Source organism: Scophthalmus maximus, chromosome 15, assembly GCF_022379125.1.
Source record: "Scophthalmus maximus strain ysfricsl-2021 chromosome 15, ASM2237912v1, whole genome shotgun sequence".
NCBI lineage: Eukaryota > Metazoa > Chordata > Actinopteri > Pleuronectiformes > Scophthalmidae > Scophthalmus > Scophthalmus maximus.
This window is the reverse complement of record NC_061529.1, coordinates 6,332,272-6,350,681: the sequence shown is the minus strand read 5'-3', so window position 1 is coordinate 6,350,681 and position 18,410 is coordinate 6,332,272. Positions and strand designations below refer to the sequence as shown.

The 18,410-nt window shown below is 43.2% G+C and overlaps 2 protein-coding genes across 2 annotated transcripts; both read right to left on the bottom strand.

The window, feature by feature from the left end:
- Positions 1-2,957: 2,957 nt before the first annotated feature.
- LOC118285859 (eukaryotic translation initiation factor 5A-1) lies at positions 2,958-10,026 on the bottom strand. The gene is made up of 5 exons (XM_035609759.2): positions 9,873-10,026; positions 8,436-8,624; positions 8,198-8,302; positions 7,183-7,314; positions 2,958-6,708 (listed from the first exon to the last, which is right to left on the bottom strand). Exons 2-5 carry the CDS (start codon positions 8,595-8,597, stop codon positions 6,643-6,645), a joined length of 465 nt encoding a protein of 154 aa, XP_035465652.1. The 5' UTR covers positions 8,598-8,624; positions 9,873-10,026; the 3' UTR covers positions 2,958-6,642.
- Positions 10,027-11,245: 1,219 nt separating this feature from the next.
- Positions 11,246-18,227, bottom strand: slc2a2 (solute carrier family 2 member 2). Its single transcript, XM_035609382.2, has 12 exons — positions 18,076-18,227; positions 17,391-17,486; positions 16,886-17,094; positions 16,542-16,666; positions 15,686-15,801; positions 15,405-15,567; positions 14,764-14,870; positions 14,111-14,191; positions 13,771-13,875; positions 13,563-13,664; positions 12,663-12,866; positions 11,246-12,522 (listed from the first exon to the last, which is right to left on the bottom strand). The coding sequence occupies exons 1-12, from the start codon at positions 18,088-18,090 to the stop codon at positions 12,319-12,321; spliced, it is 1,527 nt and encodes a 508-aa protein (XP_035465275.2). The 5' UTR covers positions 18,091-18,227; the 3' UTR covers positions 11,246-12,318.
- Between the last annotated feature and the right edge of the window lie 183 nt (positions 18,228-18,410).

Below are 18,410 nucleotides of genomic sequence, written 5' to 3'. Positions count from 1 at the left end.
CCCAGTGTAAGTCTGCATTGTTTGCCCGTGATTCACCAATTCGTCCGGGGAAGGTCTTTTTTCTTTATTCTAAAGACACTAGTCATCCGAGGAGCACGAGGTGTCCAGAAGGTTGTCAGCTGAAATAGAAACCGCAAGCTGTGAGCGCGCCGTTCTCAGAAGGGAAAACATCTGCGAGCATTAACTGTTTTCTAAAGACGGAACACTCCCCTGCACTTCTGTTCATGATCACACTCTTGCGCACGCGCACGCACACACACACACACACACACACACAAGCTTGCACATCTTTTTCCCAGCCCACATGTTGACGCTGAGCAGATCTTGACCACCGCCTGCACTTCTGAGTGAAAACATGAAATCCCAAATATGAAAAGTCCAGATGATGATGTCTCCAGTCGCCCCGCAGCTGCTACTGACATCCTCCTCCGCTCCGGCCTTATCGATTCAAAACGAGCTTCTGAATCTGATGTTTCATGTGCGAATTTTGAATTTAGCTCATTCATTTCATAGTAATATTTTTTATATAATCGATTGGTTCGACCTTGAACTCACTTGGTGTGTAGACTAATGTGATTTATATCATTCTGTGATGGAAATGATAACATTTGATTTGATTTTGCCCTTGTTTTGTTTGATATTTACATTTTTCCAGTTATTAAAAACAATTATGGTAACCATTTAAAAAAACTGAATGTCTGAACAATCAAATAGCAATCTAATAACTACATTTATTCTTTTTTTTAATGAGTAGTGCATGAATGTGTATGAACGTTCTACACAGACATAAACGCACAACATTACTCACAAAATATTGCACAGCTGTGCAGGTATTCGGCCTTTCACTGATTAAACATATCACATATCAATTTGTCATACTTTGTCTTGAGTATTTGTATTTCATTACTGTATATCTATTTTGTAAATACATATTTTATACTATACTACTACTACTGTGGAGCTTCCAGGCAAATGTCTCACACGATTATGTTTGCATGACCGGTGTGACAGAAAACATCTGGAATCTTGGATCGATAGAAAAAGTTACCGAAGTCACGACGACAATCTCAAGAACATTATTTTCAACCTACGCCACAGAGGTGGACAGAGACTGACAGATGTGAACACTTCTGTAGACCACCATCCATCAAATGGTTGTCAGATTTGTTTTTCGACATTCATCCTTTAACCCCCACACACCACACACACTCACACACACCACACACATGTACAGAAACCTTCCCCACAGCTCCCCTCTCAGTGGGATTGAGAACATGAAAGGAGGACAAAACACCTCCTTCTGTCCTCCAAACTCTGGAATACATAGAATGTGCTCTCTCTTTATTTTTTTTCTTCAAAATCTGGATTCAATAAGTCCACAGATCTTCAAAAACACTCCGACCCCCCGCCCCACACATGCACCCAAACTCTCACATGAATGCTAGACAAATAGATATTCAAATAGACACTCACCCTGAATATCGACGCGGTCCCACAGAGACGAGCATCAGTCAGATGGAGTCATGCAGACACGAAAAACTAACGTACACGTGTACACACACACACACACACACACACACACACACACACACACACACACACACACACACACACACACACACACACACACACACACACACACACACACACACACACACACACACACACACACACACACACACACACACACACCAGGAGATAAACAAGCAATGCAAACTTGAATCTGAAGCATTGCAGCATTTGTAAATACATTCATGTAAAACCACAATGTTTCCCTGAGGGAGAGCTGATGACGTTGGATATTTTTTAATATAAATTATGAGGGGGGGGAAATAATATCTTTCTATTCTATTTGTGAACTAACATGCTGAGTTTCATTTTTAAAAAAATCCACTAATATGGACATTTTCTGGTTGCTGACTGAAGCATAGCTTCATGAAAGTCTTTTATTTTGAAGGCAGACAGACAGACTCAACTATTAAAAGTGAGACTTTGCTGCCACCTACTGAGCAGTTGAGGTAAAGCCAGCTTTAACGTCAACACTTGTGATTTATCTAATGGGGACATTATGTCTTCCTGCAATGTCCCTGTGTGCTACCAGCCACGTCATTCCAGGTCATAAACTTTGTGACTACAACCCAGTTGGAGATTTCGAAGAGTATAGGCAAGTAGACGAAACACTTTTACAACAGAAGCCAAGGAGGTGTCACCGACACCCCGAGCTTTGAACTCTACACCCTGTTTCTTTTCCCTCCAAGTACATTGTAGGTTTTTTCCCCCGTCTGTAGTCATTTCACTTTGTGTTACTTCCACCTTGACTTATAATAATCACCAATCAAACGGGACAGGTCACTGGTGGTCTTCTTCATTCGAGCAGGATGTCCAGACGAGGAATGTCATTTTGAACTGGACGCCTGCTGGAGCTGTTTGACATTGAAGTCTGGCCAATTGTAGGGCAAAAGAAAAAAAAGACGATAAAAAGAGGTGACAAAAGGTGAAGGTGCAAGGTGTCACGGCAGCTGCAGCAGGAAGTCACCCGAGAAAAAAGAAAAAGCAAGCTGCGAAACAGCAAATGTGATTGAAGAGTTTTGTGGTAAATGACAGGGTTAGTTCACAACTACCCGTAAAGAAAGCATGCATTTAAAAAAAAAAAAAATATTGCACTACTTGAACGTATAAATCTTGAATACAATATTCATATTTGCGTTAACGATGCGGTACAAACATGTCGACTTTTTCACTGTGACATGTTTGTTAGGGCGGCAGCGCAGAATTGTCTGTACATTGTTTCTTCTCTGTTGTGTTATCATGTGTTTCTATTGTTCCACGTCCATCTGCTGGTATTAAGTTCCACCGCTGTGAAAATGTGTCTATGTCCTCAGCGGGAACAGAACTAGAAAAACATTATTTGTCATGCATTACATTTGTTTTTTTAAATAATAAAAAGAGCCAATGTATTTCTTGTAGCCGTTAACTTTATTTTGCCTACACAATAAAAAACAAGACAGTTGTGATTATTGAGACAGCAGCAATAGATTTGTTAGAAAAAGGGAAGAGAAAAGTCTCCGTATCTTTATGTTCCGAGGAGAGGTTCAAAGTCAAGATTCCCCCCGGAAGCTGTTTTCAGACGATAACCACCCACCACCATCACCACCCTTCCTCGGAAAACACAACGAACATAGAGGATACTAGACGAATTCACCTATCCACCATTTTAACATAACACACTGTACCTGTGGTGTAAAACAGAAAGAAGCCACTGTTTCTCGCAAGAATAGTGAAGCAGCAGAGATAATGACAGGGTGAAAATGTAGAGAGAGAGAAAAGGTAAAATAATAAGAAATTCACCGACACCATAATAATACGGGCTTGAGAGAAACGAATGGAAAATTAAAAAACCAACACAACTATCTGATAATCCTCACCACAGACGACGTGAACGTAACAGATTTCCTAACACTTGGTTTGAAGCCCTGAGAAAATCTGACCTCGCGACACTGACATCAAATCGTTTTTCAGCCGTATCCCGGCGCGTGACCGAGCCGTCGTCCCTTTACAGCGTAAACATTTTTGAGTGGAAATCAGAGGTCAGTCCTATGTATTACCCGTCTCCACGCGGGAGACACGCCTGTAAGACAGTTAAAAGGTAGAGGGGTCGTTTGACCAGATGCATGGTGGGGGATTCGTTGTGCTACGTGTCAGAGGCCGGAGCGGCTCACTGCCTGGAGAGAACTGGGACTGAGCGAGGAGCCTGCTTTCCTGCATCCGACCTCAGTCGTAGACGGTGTTGGGTGTCAAGGCATCACAAAGTAATGCATTAGTGTAATCCGATTTCTGTAACGGTAATGTTGTTGCTCCAGTAATTGGATTACAGTAACGAATCGAACAATTATCTAATTACTTTTTAAGTTCTTTATCTGCAGGACAGAAAAACTAAATCAAACGTCCCTTTTCCTGCGTGCACTCGCCTGACCTCCTGTGAAGCGACTGTGACTTTGGCTCAAGTTCATAAAACTGTGCCCTGGACAGAAACAAAAGCAGAATTTTATTTTGAATCTACCGGCTCCGTGGCCTTGTTCTAGAGTCCCAACACATATTTCAGCTTTGTCGTAGAGATGTCGTGTCTGTCTTCCTTTCTAATCCTCATTAGAACGTGGATTTGTGCTGATTAAAGGTTTAACTTTATCTTGTTAATTTATATTTAAGTGACAGCGCAGGCAATGTCACGGAGTAATTAAGTGAAGCAAGGCATTACTTTCTAAAAGTAACTCAATTCGAGTATCTACCCCGACACGATCGGGTTGAGGCGCTGCAGCCTGAAGCTTTAAGAGGACTTCCGAGTCGCCTCCAACGTCCACTCATTAGCCAACGCGACACGTCTCTACTGCACTGCTGAATTTAGAGGAGCCGTTGCCTAGTCTTAAGGTTTAAACTTCAAGATGTGGATTCTCTACATGAAATGTACCTCAAGTACATTGACTTCAGTCATGTGGCTCCGTGCAGATGCAGAGAACTGCCGTTGGGCTGTTTTGATCATAATCTAGATGACCAGGAGGAAACATCCAGAGTTGGAACCCACTGTTGTAATGCCACACAGCCCTCAAGATGAAATTTTGGGAGAATACCAAACACACACATGAACAAGACCGGAATGATTAGGAAAAACATCGTAGGACTTAATCCAAAATACGACGCGGCGGATCACTTTGGTGAAGATACTTATGGTGGACTACAGTCAGGACAAAAAATAACAGACCGGCTGCCGTTGTACTAAGGACAACTTGAAAACTAAAAGAGAATAACGTCATATGTAAATACTACAGTGTGGTTACAAGCATCAAGTCATTTGATTATTCTCCAATTTTAGAAGTGACCTGATGTCATGAACGTCATGTAAACACTTCCCCTACAGTGTGTCAAGGGTTGAGAGGATTTCTGCAAGAGAAATTAAATTTCTTCACCGTGCGCAACTAAATCACAATCAGGGGTTGGTTTTTTTTTTAATAGAAGAGCAGAGGTTTGTCAACAAAAACTTGAATTTGGTATTGCTGTGACAGAAGTGCAGACGGCAGAAAAGGTCATTACTCAACAGTGCGTCGTTGCAACTGAAAGTCAAGGCTTAACTTACACTGAGATAAACAGGTCTGCCGCAAATAAGTAGTATTCTTTAGCCTTCCCCTAACGGCACCATGGGGGGGGGGGGGGGGGGGGTGCTCTGCAGCAATCAGATATAATGATAAAGCATATAAAATATGCCACTTAGTTTTACTGTTATGGTAGGAGGTTGCCTGTAGATAAGTGCGGGTTCCGAAGCAAACACATTAATGAAAGTGCATGCAAACACATTCAGATTCTTGCCATTACCAATGCCTACAAGTCATTTTTGTGTGGACGTAAACCTAGAGAATAAGAACCGATTCAGCGTGATTTCAAAAAAAATCCGTAAGCTCATTTTCTTTTCAGAGCACAAGAATAAAAAAAAAAAACCCAACAAAAAAAACTCATAAATCCCCACTAAACTGCTACCACCCCCAAAATCTACTTTCAACAACTATCTTAGTCCCACTTCCCCACCTGCAACCCAGAAAATAGCTCAATGGTAACACTCCTCTGTTCTGTTCTTGGACACCAATGTCTCGGATCACAACAGGACACGGATGACCTGCAGGACACTTGTCATCTAGACTCGGCTACACCATATAGGACGAATACGGTTTATTTTGTTAAGTTGAGCGTCAAGAAAAATAGCTTCAAGACTACAATAGTAAAGGCCTTCAGTGATTTGTTCTTTCAAAATAAGTTTCTATACATTTGTCAATCGCATAAAAGAAAGAAAGAAAAAAAAGGCCTCAAGTGGAAGGAAAAGGTTTCAAAGCACAAGAGAAAATGGCCCCGCCCCACCCCTTGTCTGGGCCTGTTCGGCTTCAGAACGGCTGGGACAGCGGAGTCCCCTGCTAGAAAAGGTCTTATTGAGACCCCGCTCAATGCAGTTGAAAAGAGTCGATTAAATGAAGCGGTTTACATGAATTTATAATGGCTATGGCATGTTTATACAAGTCATTTGTGAGTTTGCATGTAAATGTGTTTGTAATCAAAAGGCATGACAGACACATTCTGGCCGTCCGCCAAGTTATGTTTTGCAGTTCTCTCGACTTGTGCAGGGTTGGCGCTTGCTTGAGCTGTGATGTCAGCAGAGAAATAAATTTAAGGGAGCATCGTAATTGTAAATGAGGGTTTAAATACATGTTCATATCCAACTCAAAAATTGTAGAATGATTTGAAGTTACACACACTGGGAATGGTTTGAAATAATGCACACATGGGGGGGAAGCATATCACACATATTATAAAAAGGAATGTGTATTAATTGCTGGGACATTATAGGGAATTCTTGGAATAATATTAGTACCCGCAGAGTTAAGCTGTGATGGCTGAGGGTGGATAACGTCATTGATTGTAGAGAATGCCAGTCAGCCCTGAGCCTGAGGTGCAGCTGAAGAAGCTGAGCCAGTCCAGGAATCTGGATTTCACTTGACCATCAGGAAAACCGGAGGAGATGTGGGGTGAAGGCCAGTAGCTTTGGTGAGGCTTGAAAACCATAATGGAGGATAAGAATGCACGGTTTCCGGTGATGTCCTCGACTTATTTTATATTCATCATCTTAAGGCCAATTACGTGCTCATGCTCTAGACAACTCAACACAGTGACCTGAAAAGGAAAGAAAAAGATCAGAGACCAGCTCAATTATCCACCAGTATAAAGCATTATCAGAAAGGTCTCATTTTAATTTCCAACCAGCATTTTCTCTAACAGACTAGTTGTATTTAAAAAGACTAGACACCACGTGCCTAGTGAAAGCAAGGAATACTGTCTAGAGTGGAAAAGTACTAACCATTCATAAAAATAGAGTAATTACATTAATACAAATCTATACAATGAGAAGGTGATTAACAGCTTTTTTTGTAGTTTTACGCCCTAAAATAAAATAACGGAAGAGCCATCAATTCATAGGAGAATAAGACAGATGATAAATTGGTTGAACAGCGCTGGGTGCATACAGCCATCCACCAAAATGGATATAAAAACCATGAATTATGAAATGCTTTTTACGTTTCTAAACAGTTGCTCGGGTTCAGCCACTAATAGACTGTAAGGTTTTGATTTTTCTCCTCAGTCACTTACCAAAATGTCGTCTCCAGCCTCGACCTTGGTCTCAATTTCTTTGCCCAGTTCATTATCTGGCACTTTCAGATCATCTCTGGTGTCTCCATTTTCATTCATTAGGGACAAGAAACCGTCTAAGAGACCAATTACCTGAATGTGCCATCGGACAAGGGACAAAAACAGTTAACTGTTAGGAACACTTACATCGTCATGAAAAAAAAAATATGCAGACACCGAATGAATAACCAGTGCCATTCTAAAGCAAAGCAGCAATACGGATAAGGGGGAGCCTAAAACACTGGATAATCACTTTGGATAATCAATGAGCTTAATGAAAACCAAGGGTAATGGGAGAGAGGGCCGTCAGCACAAAAACTGAATTGAAAGCTGTAGCCGTGACCAATGGTTTTACTATATGTGACTTTTGTTTTGATCAGTGCTGCTGTACATAGCAGCTCCACGCTGTTCACATTAAAGCATCAGTTGCACGTGTGCATCAGTTGCACTTATGCTATACAGTAGGTCATTCATAGGATGGATGGATGGATGACTTGGAAAGTACAGTATGTAAAGTCCAATCAAGATCAATGTCATCACCAAAGAACTGACGTCTAAACCAGAAATTTGTGTTAGTATAGAACTTGGACCCAAAAAGAGGCCTTGAATCAGGGAAGAGCCTGGGTGCTGGCCAAGTCAAAACCTGTTCAGCCAGTTTTATAGCTAGTATATCCTTACACAACTGCTGAGGAGACAGCTCAGACATGTGACATCCATTTAGCAACGAAGAAAGCCTTTTCTTACATTGCAACTTTTCAATGGTGTTAAGTCATAAAATCCAACACGTTATGGTTAACGGATGCACTGGGGGTCTAAACAAATGTCGAAACAGACAATACTGAAAAAGGAAAACAAATACTAAATTCTGTCTTCGTGTACCAACTTGTTTCAAACTGACATAACACCCAGCAATTCATTGCAAATGCCGCTAACCCCTGGGGCCCTTGAGTAAAGTGCTCAACAAATGACATTTTACCTGGTATTCCAACCTATTAACACGTGGGACATCCATGTTATGGGTAGATGGGCAGATATCTTCATACTTCTTCTGAGTAAAGATGTCGATTCCAACGAGGTGAACCTGGGTAAACACCACAACTGATAAGATTGGTCCTTGGGCAGAGTAAGCATCGGGGGTTACTAGTAAAACATTAAAACTAAAATCACAAGTGCCTCAAGCTCCACATTCCAAAGGATGCACAATGTGCTTTTACCTTAGCGTGCCCATGCTTGCCAGTCTTGGAGGTAGACATGTCAACGATCTTGCAGGGATTTCCTTTCAGCATGACATAGCCGTTCTTCCTCAGGGAGGAGCACTGCATGGGGAAGGTTTTGGAGGCCCCAGAGCTTCCGGTGGAGAATTCATGATCATCCATGATGGTTTCAGGCTGCGCTATGTCACCCTGATGAACAAGAAAAAAATAAACAAATGAACAAACATTAAAGGAAAACCTATGCAAAAACAGGATGGCACGTCAAACCATTGACGGGTCAGGAAATGGAGGAGACTCCTATGCTATGGCATTCTACGATGACTGCCATTTAAAACCCTATGGGAGATTTTGCACGTTGCTTTCCATCACCATCAAAACAGGTTGTAAAATATAATATATATATCTATATATAGTGTTTCATTCCTCCAGTAGAGACGTAGTTAAAGTTGTTCTGTGGCTCAACACATTGTTACAAACACTTCATGTTGTTGTTTTTTCTCCTTTTCTTCACACGTGTGACCCGTCTGTGAGCTGGTGCCGCACGAGCTGTGCTTACGTGGTCACGATCTTTTCTGCAAGTCAACTGTGGTTGAGCCGAGAAGTTCTTCACACAAAATCCGCTCCATTTGACGCTTTGCCGCTCGACTGGTCGCCGGCGACTGGCGTCTATTCCCCACGCCGATGCTCGCAAACGCTCCGAGATCGGAAGCCAATAGGCCGTCGACCCCGACGTCGATCCGCTTGGCGCCATTCATTCCGCGGCCGCTTGGCCACAACACAACCACCTGGGGCGGTGCTGACCCAGCGTGCCCGAGGAGCTAACAGCTAACAGAGGCTAACAGACCTAGCTTGTACACGTCATGCCGCTACGGCGAGTGGGACGCGCTTCGCTCGTGTTCCCCAACTAGTTCATCGCCGTCACAAAGTGTCTCTCGAAACAAACACGAGACAACCGCGCGGCTCCGATTACCTCGACAGCTGCGGCGCACCCCGGGGTCGAGAGCCAGCGAACACCGTCAACTGAGCCGTGTTACGTGGCAGCTTCTCTCCCCCCCCACCCCCCCTGCTAGCTTTTGGTTCCACCTCGTGTGCGTTCTCTCTGTCGTCGTTAGCCTAGCTAAGCTAGCTAGCTAGCAATGCTCGCTGACGACACTTTTTCCCCCCCTTTTTTTTTGGTGTGTGCTAACGCTAAGCTACATCCGTGTGTGCTAACTTTCTTTCACCCGTCGCCCAACGTTTCTTTTGTTGTTGTTTTCCTTTCCTTTTCCCGCTGCATAGAAGTTACTGGTTGACAACGGACACGAGGACATCCCACCCAGAATCACACGGTCGGGGTTTAAACCCGTGGCTAGGCCTCAACATTAGCCGCCGCTGCGCCCCCCCCCCCCCTCAAAAAAAAGTGTTACTGTTTATAAGCGCCACGGTGTTGAAGCTTACCTTTATGTCCTGCTTACACCGAATAAGAGGGAGAGTCACTTCGCATGCGTAGAGCTTATGTAGCGCAGAGAGAGGGCAGGTACGGGCTCCAGTGACAGCGGCGGCGGCGGTGGTGGTGGGGGAAGGGAAGAGGAGGGCGGGAGGGAGGGGGAGGAGGAAGGGGAGGGGACTGTCTGTCCGTCTGCGCGGGACTTCCGCACCGCCACGCGCACCTGTACACAACTGCACACAGCTGTCCGGCGCGTCACCGCGTCACCGCCGCAAACGAACAAACAAACAAACAAACAAACAAACAAACAAACAAACAGTCTTTTGTTTGTAGTTGTTCGGCTGAATGTAGTAAAAAAAAAAAAATAGAAAGAAAAAAAATCTGCAGACGCGTACTCAGTCACACAATTGAATTGAAAATGTGTTTGTTCTGAACAAAAACAATGAAAAAAACAACAAAAGAAAACAATGAAACGAGTGGACAGGTGTAGGAGAGTGATATTCACAAACCATAAAAGCATATTAAAGCAAAATAAATGTCCGACACTCAAATCGATATTTATTGTAAATAGTGTGTATAATTTGATTTGATTTGATTCTATTTTATTTTATTTTATTCTATACTCTTTTTCTAATTCTGTGTATATATGTTGACCGCTACATGCACCTTAATAACACCAAAAAAATGTAACCAGTTTCCTATCTAGCAATAAAATTGATTCTGATTCTGATTCTGAAAAGGGGTGAGAAGAAGAACTTATTTAATCTCACCCTTTCTCCCCCAAGTAATTAATCTATGATCAATAATTGATCAGCTTGCTTTTATTATCTCTAAATTCATTACTAATATAGTTATCCTTATCAAAAATATTTTTTTTCCTCCAGTAAAAATGAATTCGTTACTAATTTCATATCTTAATCATATTGTCTAGTCACCTTATATTGTCATATACAAACAAACATATAAACTTAATACCTTTTTCTCTCCGCACTGCTCCCATTCCAAGCGTGAGGGAGAAGCTACGGTGTCCTTCAGGCAGCACAAAAAAGGGGAAAGGGCCCTGTCTCTCTCTTTCTCGAGCGTGCTAGGTTTGTCCATTTTGGGCTGCGGTAGAAGCATGTTGGTGCAACATGGTGGACTCTGTGGAACAAGAGTTGCTCCTGATGTAGATATAAATAACAAAAGCCCAATAATTCTTAGTTTAAGGTGAAAATACACTAATGAATGTGTAATTATGAATAAAATACTGGAATACTGCTAATATATCCCCCGTGGTTTCTACATGTTGGACCTTTAAAAGTCCGTTGTCAGTGCATGTGCACTGTAAGTTGCAAATTGTCTTCTGAAGTAGTTCTGATGTCACAAAGTCATACTACAAAACATACAAGACTCAAACTCAGATTTAATGTGACCACACGTTCCTCCTTCAGCAGATTAATGAGAACACACTGTGTCTAATTCATACGCATACACTATTGTGCGCAGACAAAATTAAACATTCAAGTGAAGTTACAATCAGCAAAATGCATCGTCTAGTTGACTTTTAAGAGGCGGTTTTTATCTCAACAGAGAAAATTGTGAAGTAAATCCGTAAATAAATAGCATTTGGATGCGGTAACCAAAGAGTATAACAGACACTTTCCTATCTTACACCTGGTGTAAGGCACCACAAGTGTCTTTGGGTGTGTTGTTCTTCAAATGAGGTTGGTCAAACACATTTTTGTTGCATTACCATCTTGAGGGAGCAAAAATTTGACCAAGAAAAACCTGGTTTTAAGTCAATATAGTAATGTGAACCTACTGAGTCGGGTGCGCGACGTCTCCTACTCTCTTACTTCCTGGCAAAATTCACCATTATAGCCGCAATTTGTCAGGCAAGTGTGATCACACTCTGATTGGTTTATTGCATGTTATGCCGAAAAAACAAACCCATGATTAATTAAGAGACCATAAGTACCACTTTTTTTAAACCATGAACCTCGGCCAAACTTTGATTCTGTTGTTAATGCCAAACGCACTTTAGACCATGTGCACAGATTGTTAAAAAACATAGAGCCCTGAATGCTGTGTGCGATAATAATTGCCACTTGATCTCGGACTAGTGGCTTGACTACTGAAAACATCCGTCTCCTTTGGCCTAAAACGATGTCGTAAGAAATTTAAAATTTCAGAACAGGATCCATGCCACTCCATTTAACAGAAACATTCATTCAGAAACATTCATTGCACTGTTAGTTGTTTTTTTTGTGTACCTCTCATATGAAGATTTTGAAAAAGTGTTATCTTTTCCTGTGTAAACAACCTTTCTTTAGTCCTTAATTCAGCAAGTAATCATTATAATACTGTAATAATAAAGACACTTCTGACAGACTTCCAATACTGAGAGATGGACACACACACAAACAAACACACACACACACACACACACATTCAGTACACAAACACGCCGCCGTTGGTTTAGGCATCTGTGGAGGATTTGAGCTGCTGCAGTTCGGCATCGTCTTTGGGGATCTGTGCCGGCTTTTTCCGTCCCTTTTGGAAGACATCCGCAATCTCTTCGAAAGTTTTTCCTTTGGTCTCGGGCACCCGAAGGTAAGTGAACACGGTGAAACAGAAGAGCAGCGCAGCAAACAGGATGAACACATAACAACCCAGCCAAACCTGGAAATTAAAAAAAAAAAAAAAAAAAAGACAAGTCAAGCGGGACAACGTGTCTGATTTTGTGCGAATGAAGCAAACATGTACTGTATAAGCGCATGTGCTGCATACATACAGTTGCATAGCACATCTGTTCTGCTTACCTGTATGTAAGGGAAGGTCATGCCTACAATGAAGTTGCTGGTCCAGTTGCAGCAGCCAGCGAGAGCGATGGCCGCAGGCCGGGGTCCCTGGCTGAACAGCTCCGCCACGATGAACCACGGAATAGGACCAGGGCCAATTTCAAAGAAACTCACAAAGAGGAAGATGGCTGACATGCTGACGTAGCTCATCCAGGGGAATTGACTCTGGAGGGAAGAGTACATCAGTCAAGAGACGCACGTGTTTCTTCTCAGGAAGAGTTTACCTGGTTATTTAAAATGATCAAACGCCGTCTGAGAAAGAAGACTAGATCTGTTTCAACATCTTAAAGTGAATCAAAGATGACATGGTTACAGGTTTTTAACACTTCAGCCTCTTTTTATAATATGGTATTCTAGATCTGAATGCATGGAAGCGACGCAGTGTGATAAATAATGAATATATGGAGGTGGGGCATTGCATATTTATCAATTTGATATATTTCTAGATTTATTTTGTCCAGACATGGCAGTGAAGTAAATGACATTTACAAAAATGTCATTTGTAATAAATATCTGGAGTGGGATATTGACAGTGGTGCACTTTACAGGAGCATATATTTCAAAGCAAGCTTGGACAAAAAGTGTTCAGATAACTAAGGAAGGTTGTGAACTCAAGGCCACTGGATGCCGGAAAAAAAGACGGTAGGTGGACTTTGAGTTAAGATATTCTTTCCTGTTAAACTTGCGTTTCCAATTAGCTTCGACGCTCATTTTGAAAACATATGTAAGAAGTATTTGATACATTTGAATTTCTATACGTTACGATGAGAGCCACGCGACATTCGGCGGACGCCATCGGAGAGATCAGAGCTGCTGAGCCCCGCGCGGTTTGAAGCTCCATGTCACCATGGTTGAACGAACCTGGAATCCGAGGCCCACCGTCATGGCGATCGCGCTGCAGCACATCCCTCCCAGGCCAATGAGAGTCAGAGTGCGCCTGCCAGCCTTGTCCACCAGCGCAACCTGGAACACACAGTACAGTTCATCTGCGTGTAATGATCGAGGGGCTATGAGGGCCCAAGAGAATACCAGCATAATGTAATTGTACAACGTGTGCGTGGCTACTCACAGACACCATAGTGAATATTGTGTTGATGACCCCAACCCCTATGGTGGCATAGACCGGCTGACTGACACCAGCCTGAGCGAAGATAGCCGTAGAGTAATAAAAGATCTTGAAGCGGGGGGAAAAAAACAAACAAGGATATATATTTTCCGTAACTGCAAAAGTCAAATATGAGAACAGGAACAAAAAAAAAAGGCCCTAAGAAGAAGTCAAACATTCAGCCCTTGTCGCCCAGTGTCTACCTCCAATAAGACACACGCAGTATGCTCTGACAGTGATTTTTTTTCCCCCTGTAATCCCGTCACTGAAAGAAATCATCAGGAAACTGAAAGAGGGCACTCACTGCGTTGATGCCGGACAACTGCTGAGAGAGGTGCATCATGAGGGCAACAAACAGCTGCTGTCTGTAGACAGAGGAGACGACCTTCGAGGGAACACAGAGCGGCAGAGTATTGTCACTGCAGTCGGGTTGCTAAGGCACGTCTTTTTCATTTTTTGTAACTCTTGACGAGATGTTGGGTGTATTTCTCATCCCGTCTTTCCTATTCTGAACCAGTTCGAAGTACGATAATCAGAGTGTAGCAACTATTTCAAACACCATCAGGTTTTGTGTAGTTGTCTGCTGTTGTGCACCAAAAACCTAATTGTGTCAAGATCGCAGAAATTGCGGGAACCAACCACTGTGTCACGTGCACCTGCAGCCTTTTGTAAAAGTAGGCTCTGGACAGATGGGTTTCTCATGAATTCATTTAACGTTGACATCATTGATCTAACGTGAACTGACAGTGAACTTCGGTTGCTGATTCATTTGGACAATTCAGAGGGGTTTTCTGTATTCCGCGCTCAGGAGGAATCTAATGCCGCCTGCTCAGGACTATTATAGTGCACGACAGTGTTCTGGTAGCTCAGTTTCAATCATATAGTTATGATCCACGATTCTTTTCTTCTTTTTTTGACAGTATATCTCAACTGATCTCCTCCTGTATGGAGACCTACCAAAGAAAGGATAGAGACCCTGGCCTCCTTGTCTGCCTCCTCTTTCTCCCTCCGCATTTCCTCCAGATCAGAAGTTGTATCACAGGGCCCCTTCAGCCGACACAGACCTGTAACCAAACCAGTGATGTGAGAAAAGTAATCTTTACTGTACTGGTACTAGTGCTGTGATAGAAACCAGAAACCCATGCTCCATTGAAATCTTTAAAAGCATTGCTTTGGAATATTTACTGGAGTAAAAGTAAACGCGGTTGCAAATAGAAGTCTGCTTTTATTGAATTCTATGAGATAAAATGGCCCTACTTCTCACATGATTCATAACCGTGGGTTCCCCCCGTGATGAAGCCACTGTCCGCGGCTAGATAGCATAGTTCAGCATAAAGACTGGAAACAGGGGAAAACAACGAACCGCGATGTCACCCGTTGGTTTGCGAGGTCACGAGTTTGGCATTTTGGCCCTGACGTGACAGTGGCATAGATCTTCTTATGCAGAAGCAAATCATCTACCCACTTTGTTTTTGAAGAACCTCGTGAAGCCTGTATGTATACTCTATATGTTTCAGAATGATTGATCGTGAAGAATTTGCGAGCACGAGACAGATACAGAGGATGACATGAAGAGAGTTGCTGAGTGTAATCCTTACTTGTCCGAGCCTCTTGCTCTTTGCCCAGGACAATATAAAGGTACCTCGGGCTCTCTGGACACAGAGGCAGCAAAAACGACTGCAATACTGCCGGAGCTCCGGACAGGCCAAGTAACAGGGGCCACATATCATCGTTACCAAGCACAAAGTCCAAGCCAGCTACCTGCACACACAATTTAAGTTACATGTTCGGCGTGTTGTCAAGCAAATATGCTGGTGTGTGTGTGTGTGTGTGTGTGTGTGTGTGTGTGTGTGTGTGTGTGTGTGAGAGAGCGCCTCACCTGGCTGATCAGAATGCCAGTGACAATAGCCAGCTGGTGCAAAGTTCCCAGAGCCCCCCGGTAGGCCTTGGGCGCAATCTCTCCAATGTACATAGGCACCAGTCCAGATGTCAACCCTGAAAGACACGAAGCACCATGAGTTTAGCGATTTCACCAACACTATAGTCATAGTACATAGTGCAGTGCCTGTTGACAGCCTGTCACTGAGGATGTCAGATTCCTTGGGTTCTTGAGAACCGTTCAAAACCACTTCACAGTCAACACTGCACTTACAAAAAAGTTTGAAGTCGTTTGAATGAACGGTTGTGGGGTTTTTTAAAAATATATTTTCAAATATGTGTAGAAATTATGTGAGGTGGGAATGGATATCTGTTCTTTTCCCTCCCTCTCTCTTTTATATTTTTGTTGTTTTATTTTTTTGTATATATATATATATATATATATATATTTCTTTTGATATGGCATGTGTTTATTTCCTTGTTACTAAAATCCCCTCTACAGGTAGAGATATTGTCTTGTATTTCATATTGTATTGGCAGTATGGGGGGGTGGGGTGCGAGGGGAAGAAGAAAAAAATGTTCTCAAATAAAATGATGTTTAAAAAAAGAAAAGAGAGACAGACAAACAGAGATTTCTGAATTCCTTAATAGGATTAACTGTTTATCCAAGTGCAATATTTCCACCTAAATGTAGAGTATATAGCTTTCACTATGATCATTAAGGCCAATATTCCTGACAGAAATAATTAGGTCTAAGTTGCCTCTTCTATAGTTTGTCACCCATGAACATTGGGATTTTTTACGACTAAATCAAGTGAGCATTCACTGAAGGACGTAGCATATGTGCTGTGCTGTACCGCAGTAAAAGCCCATAACGGCGCGGCCTGAGATGACCATGATGTGGGGTTTCCACATCTTGCAGAGCCCCATCAGCAGTCCAGCGGCTACAGCCAGAACGTTGACCATCAGCATGCCTTTCACCCTGCAAGACACAGAGAGAGAGGACAGAGAGGTGGCAGAGAGAGATACAGGGAAAGGTGTATGATGGATGAAGGCACGAGCGCTGTGGCATTATTTCATATTGATCCTTATGGTTTATCTTCACCTTTTTTTTAAACTCCTTCTCACCTATCATTGCTCTCGTCACGAGTATTCCTTTTTCATTCTCTCTATCGTTATTATGTGATCCCTCCCTTCTCACCTCCCTCTCAGGTCTCCCACAAATCCCACCAGGAAGGAGGATACCATGCCCCCCACGGAGAAGATCGCCACCGACAAGGACCAGTACATGACCACCGACGGGTGGCTTCCCACCTCCTGGAACTCCTCTTCTTCCGTGGCGTTTTGTGGAGCGACAGCGGCCCTCTCCGACAAGACCCCCAGGGAGCGGCCATAAAGTTTTTGGATGACCTGTGAAACCCACATGTTTTACCGATCATTAAACATCGCACTTGCGAAAAAGGCAGACACAATATTCTGCCAAACAAACCGACCGTCATAAATCTGTGCTGCGGTTATGACGGTCATTATGCAACGTTTTTACATTCATTGTTTTATTTGGAAAGACGCCATGTGTACACAGTGACTGGAGCTTTATGACACTCTACAAGTGTGCAGACCATACCAGTGAGTATGAAGTATGTGCTTTTGCATACTGACATTCACATGCACACACACAACACATGGGTGTTAAAAGGAGAACCTACCTTCTGTGGCGCGTTGATGACTCCCAGACTGTAGCCGTACTGCAGGGACCCCAGAGCTGCTGTGAACACGGCCAGAGCCAGGGTACCTGTCAGCTGCTGCAGGTGGTGACCAGGTAAAGCGCACACACACACGCACACACACACACACACACACACACACACACACACACACACACACACACACACACAAACGGGAATGCATGAACAAACGCAAAAAAAAATGTGACCAGCCACAGGACCAGCCACAGGGACACGAGCCCCACACACACACACACACACACACTCACTCACAAATGATGTTATGAAAAAAATACAGAAAAAGGTTTTTACCCACATTTTCAATGCTCTACACACAGATGTTCCATAAGCACATTTAGTACATTTGACATTTCGTTTTGTGTCAGGAATACGTCCGAGCTGAGTTGTCGGTGTGGAGGACATGATGAGAAATGAGTCGGTGACATCGCCCGGAGCAAACCGGTGGACACACACCGGGGAGTGAAAACCACCGATGCATCTCTGGGTCAAATTTCAGCAACTTTGCTCGACCATGTGCAGTGACCACAGGCGAAAGCAACACGTTAGATCTCAAGACGGGTCCGAATGAAAAGGGTAGAGCACCCGGGTAACGGTTTTTCTATTCGATAAAAAATGTAAAGAGTGCGTCGGTCCAGAATTATCTTACCTTCCCAGAGTCCATGATGGGTCCAGAGTGTCAGCCAGGAGGTGGGTAATGATCAATGAAGCCGCGAGCCCGATCACGCCGCGTCCACCCACTAATCGACGAGCACATGCATGACCACATGCACATGGAAACACACACACACACACACACACACACACACAGATCTGTAATGCTGGACAGACGTCCTAGACACACAGTGACTGAAGTCTTCTCCATCTTCTTATACACAAACGCACACTCTTTCTCTTAATCCAAGGGAGAAACTGAATGAGATACAGTGGTGACTGAACAGTTGTAGCCTGGAATCTATTGAGGGAGAAGCCTGTTGTGTGAGG

Bases quoted from the DNA above. Each gene is read 5' to 3' on its own strand.
- LOC118285859 (XM_035609759.2), bottom strand. From the start codon at position 8,597: ATGGATGATCATGAATTCTCCACCGGAAGCTCTGGGGCCTCCAAAACC. The intron at 8,303-8,435 runs GTAAAAGCACAT...GTGTTTACCCAG, and splicing joins GCAAGCATGGGCACGCTAAG to GTTCACCTCGTTGGAATCGA. The intron at 7,315-8,197 runs GTAAAATGTCAT...TGGCACATTCAG, and splicing joins TTAATAGGTTGGAATACCAG to GTAATTGGTCTCTTAGACGG.
- slc2a2 (XM_035609382.2), bottom strand. The intron at 17,095-17,390 runs GTAGGTTCTCCT...TGGGTTTCACAG, and splicing joins TCATCAACGCGCCACAGAAG to GTCATCCAAAAACTTTATGG. The intron at 12,867-13,562 runs GTTCGTTCAACC...TCTTCCCTCCAG, and splicing joins CGGTGGGCCTCGGATTCCAG to AGTCAATTCCCCTGGATGAG.